At 44.0% G+C, this 4,586-nt stretch overlaps 1 protein-coding gene across 4 annotated transcripts; it reads right to left on the bottom strand.

Moving 5' to 3' along the window:
* Positions 1-1,275: 1,275 nt before the first annotated feature.
* On the bottom strand, positions 1,276-3,510 carry TCEAL1 (transcription elongation factor A (SII)-like 1). 4 transcript variants are annotated; one of them, XM_011954438.1, is made up of 3 exons: positions 3,421-3,510; positions 2,654-2,721; positions 1,276-2,330 (listed from the first exon to the last, which is right to left on the bottom strand). In XM_011954438.1, the coding sequence occupies exon 3, from the start codon at positions 2,296-2,298 to the stop codon at positions 1,819-1,821; it is 480 nt and encodes a 159-aa protein (XP_011809828.1). In that variant the 5' UTR covers positions 2,299-2,330; positions 2,654-2,721; positions 3,421-3,510; the 3' UTR covers positions 1,276-1,818. The 4 variants fall into 4 exon arrangements, with proteins under 4 accessions (XP_011809828.1, XP_011809829.1, XP_011809827.1 ...); XM_011954439.1 differs by lacking the exon at positions 3,421-3,510 and adding an exon at positions 3,190-3,325 and having other exon boundaries at positions 2,642-2,721; XM_011954437.1 differs by lacking the exon at positions 3,421-3,510 and adding an exon at positions 3,190-3,293.
* Between the last annotated feature and the right edge of the window lie 1,076 nt (positions 3,511-4,586).

Genomic DNA, 4,586 nt, shown 5'->3' with positions numbered 1-4,586 from the left:
ATATTTAAATAATTTTAATGTTGAATTTCAGTTAACAATCCCTCCTTCACCATGTTCCTTTTGGAATTGCAAATCATAGCTCTAGAGAAGTCAACACAGTAAAGCTTATATAGTCAATCAAAGAGAATCTCAGAGATCATGACTGGGTCATAATTTTTAATCATTATTAACCACTCTCTGTATTTCTAGCACTAACAGGATCAATAAAACAAAATCTTAGGATTTATAAAGGTAGCTTAATAGAGAAATCATATCTAATATATATGTTTATGTACATATACATATATAGTACTTTAATGTTGTAGAAAGTAGTTTTGCATGTGTCTTGCTGATATGGAGCAGTGTAGAAGGGGAATGTCCTAGTTTGAGCCTAAGCATTATCTTCATCTTCAATTTATACAACTTGAGCAAGTCAGCTGAATTGGCAAGGCAAGCTTGCCAGAAGCCCCTGAGAGGGAACTCACCCTAAGGCCAGTTAAACAATTAAAATGATAGTTATCCTTGGATATTTGGGAGGGAAGTTCCAATTCTGAGTACATAGCATGGTGTCTGGCTCATTAATTTTGTCTCCTAGCCCAGGACCTAGTGGAATCATGTTTGAGTTAGGTGGAGAAAAGGTGGACTCATGTTTGAGTCCAATGGAGAAAAGGAAGGTTCTAAATGGGGGAAAAAAAAATGGAACAACTATTTTACTAAGCATTTTTTAAAGACATTGAGGTCTAAGCAGCATTGGGATGGTAGCCTCCTAGCTAAGTGCAATATCAAAGCTGGAAAAAGGGCATTCATATATCTGCAGGAGATACAATTCAGCTTGGGCCCAACAGGGACTCCAGAGCAATCAGTGAGGCTTTGTACCTTAAGCACTCCAGCATGTCAGCAGGGATGAGAGCCAGTGGAAGGATCAGGACCCAGGAGAAGGAGCAGCGGTGCCTAGCAGATACTGTAAGAATCTGAGAGTATAGCAGGACATGAATAGAATGTGGCACTCACTTGGAATCTCACCGGAATTGTTTGTGAGCAAAAGTGAGATCTCCTTTGGGTACCCTGCCTATGTCTGCAGGGAATCTATAGGGGTCGGGGTCCTGCCTGTGCAGGTGGAATAAAGACCCCAAACAGAGCTCACACAATCTTTTTCTCATCTGGTCCCACAGCAGCACTGTAAAGCAAGTATTATTCCTATTTAAATGAGAACAAAAGGACTATTAAATATAATCAGTATCTGGCTTATATTTGTGCCTAAGAGATTCAGAAAAAAACATAGGATTCACTTTTTTTAAGTTCTGACAAGTATTTATTAAGTGCCACATTGTCTTTATAAGCTGATTGACAGTTTTTTTCAAAATTGGGTGATTTTTTCATTATATATTTTTGCAACACAAGTAAAATGTTTGTCTTGAAAAAATGAGAAATTCAGATAAAGCAAAATTTTAAAAAATCACCTATTATCTTACCACACAACCACTGTTATGCCTTTGAAGTATATACTTTTAGTTTTTTCTTTGCATATTAATATATAAATATACATTTTTTACAAAAATGGGATACAATATATACCATTTGAAAATTGTTTTTCGTTTCACAATATATAATGTACATCTTTCATGCAAATGTATAGGACTTATGATTGAAAGAGGGAAACTTGTAAATTTTAGGGGGAAACCCCAACTTTAAGCGAGTTACAAGCTAAACATCTAAAATAAATTCTCACAAAAAGTTAAAATTCAGAATATGGGAAAAGGCATTAAGAAAACGCACAGAAAGTCCAGGTGGCAATGGCAATACTATTAGCAGGCAAAACAGAATTAAAGGGCGAACACATTAAATAGGATAAGGACGGCTCCGTTTTGCCTTCCAATGCATTATCATCAGTTTGTTTCTTACTCTTTTCATCTCTTCTAGCTCATCTGCTGCCTGTATCATCTCCTCATTGCTTAAATTTCTGCCATGTATGTCCCCTCTAAATTGCGGGCGAGAACGAGCCAACCTTTCTTTAAAGCTTCCTTCTTCAAGCTTATGTTTTCCTACTCCACAAGGAGGCTGCTCCATGGGAGTGCGCCCCTCAAACAGGTCCTTCCTGGAAAGGCCCTCCTGCGGAGGGCGCTCCTCCGAGAGAAGTATCTCAGGCAGGAGCTCAGGCAGGAGGTCCTCAGGAAAGAACTCCTCCTCCGAGGACTGCTCCTCCGAAGACTGCTCCTCCGGGGACTGCTTTTCGGGAGAGTGCTCCACCGGAGGCCTCTCCTCATCGGTCTTGGGCGCGCTCTGCGGCTCTTCTTCATTTTCTTTGCGTGGTTTGTCCATGTTGGGAATTTTCTTCTTCAAGCACAGTTATTCTTAGGAGACAAGAAAGGCAGAATAGAGTCAGAATACTAAGTGGCTGGACTAACACCCAGACCGTGGGTTCCAATACCTGCCTTTTCCTGACTGGGGGCCCAGGCCCTCAACCTTGCGCTTTCCCAGAGGTTCTCCGGCTCTCCCGACTCCGTCGCTTCCCGGTCGCCCCCTCCTTCCCGAAAGCCCACCGTTTTCCCAGCAGGCTTTGCTACAGGCCTCGCCCGCAGTGACAGGGGCGGGACAGTGAGGCCTGCAGACTCCATGCCTTTCGGCGTCCACCCTCGCGCCCCAGTCCCGGTCCACTGCGTACCCCTTCCCTGACCTGGACCTTTCCGGGCCGTGTGCTTCTAGTCGTCCTCTCCTCGAGGTGCCCCGCTGTGACCAGCAGACCTGCACACAGACGCAAGACAGGGTAGGGGGCGGGGAGTGGGGAGGAGGGACGGACTGACTGACGCCCCCCCACCCCCCACTTTCTGGGCACCAGTCACTGCCTGCGCGCCCCCCACCCCTCGGGTTCTCCTCTAGTCTCAGACCCTGCATCAAGCTTCGTCCTCTGTGCCCCCACCTCCCCACCCCGGAAAGCTTGCCATTTCTTTTCAGATGGGAAGTGGAAGGGAAGCATTCTTAGAAACTATTTCCAAGTGTCTGTACCTCCCTCCCGGGGGACGGGGGAAGCACTCGCCTCCCCACCCCGCCCCCAAGACCACCATATTTTGCACAGAAATATGGGCGCGGGAGGCGGGGCTGGAGCGTAGGGAAAGGCCTGGACTCCGCCATCCCGATTCTGTCAACCCCATTCCCCGGGTTACTAGGCAGCGCCGACACTCACACCGATTTAAGAGGGTAGAGGGAACTTACTTCCTTCTGCTTTCCCTCTCGACCAAAGGGTAATAGGGAGATGGTGGACAGGCAAAAAAAGACCGGGACGAGAGGGACTTGGGCAGACATAGGCTCCTGGTCACGTGAGGGGCGCGCGTCACTGCCGAACTCAGATCCCCAGTTACCGCTTTGACCTGCGGCCTTGCCGCAGCCACCTGCTAGTGCCTGCTAGTGTTCCCTGACCCAGACACACCAGGCATTGTCACTCACCTCTCTTTGTCTTTGCCTTTTCCTGGTTGCCAGAGACGGTCCGCATCTAGTCTCGGGTAGTATTGCCTCTTCCTCTGTGCTACTTCCCCTGGTACCACCTCTTTCTCCCCTCCTCCCTTCCTTAGCCACCAAGGCCCCTTATTTCCCCTGCAGTTCAGATCCTGCACTGACATTTGACTATTCACCTTCATAAATCAGTATTATATCCTTATATCCCAACACTCTCAGTTTTAATCCACATCCATATCTCCATCATGTCCATTTAGGCTCATTCAGCATGTTTTCATCTCTTGTCACTTTCATGGGAGACAATCTTCCACTTTTTCTTGACATAACATTTTGTTTTTTTGAGCCCCCAGACCTAAATTGGTAATCATTCAGTTCTAGACCTCTAGAAAGACTTAAGTTTGTAAAGTTTGTAGATCTAAAAAGACTGAATACTTTAATTTTCGTAAATCAAATACACATTTGTCCGTGTGTGTATACACACATATATATGCATGTATACACACTGAATATATTATATATTAAATAATTTATATTTACATGTGTACATATATATATATAAATTATTCAGTAATTCATGATAGAATAAATAGATTTTACTGGGACTCTCAATCCTTAACCAGCCACCTCTTGGTGCTTCTGGTTGAGGAAGTTTATATTAATTCATTAAATCGACAAATATTTGAGTTCTGGGACTGCTGGACCCCAAAAGATAGATGCAGCAGGGAGGGCATTCCGTATTAATCTATGCAGTAATTCTGTTGACCACATACTGAGTAGCAGGACTACAATCATGCTAGCATTTTCAATTGTCATTGCAATATGTATTTTTTTTATCTAATGGTATTTTATGATCTTTAACCTTATGCCTGCCTCTCACCTACTCACATCAGCCTGGATGCTACTTTTTTATGCAGATGCTCTTTCCTCCACAGAGCATACTACTTCCCTTCCCTCTGTGTTTTACACTTCCAGGGTAGATGGCCATCTGATCTGTGAGGATCCTGGGATTATGTTTTAAAGCCAGGCTATTTAGTAAGTTTCTGAACAGAAATTCATGTGAAATTTCCGCTTTTAAGAACTGTTGCTTTTCTCCAACATCTAATTAATTTTGTGTTGAGATGGCAGTTAGACAAATATTAGTTTACCTTCATATCTTC

Source organism: Colobus angolensis, unplaced genomic scaffold, assembly GCF_000951035.1.
Source record: "Colobus angolensis palliatus isolate OR3802 unplaced genomic scaffold, Cang.pa_1.0 Scaffold382, whole genome shotgun sequence".
Lineage (NCBI taxonomy): Eukaryota > Metazoa > Chordata > Mammalia > Primates > Cercopithecidae > Colobus > Colobus angolensis.
This window is presented reverse-complemented; position numbering and strand designations above follow the sequence as displayed.

Excerpts from the sequence above, each read along its gene's own strand:
- TCEAL1 (XM_011954438.1), bottom strand. The coding sequence starts at position 2,298 with ATGGACAAACCACGCAAAGAAAATGAAGAAGAGCCGCAGAGCGCGCCC.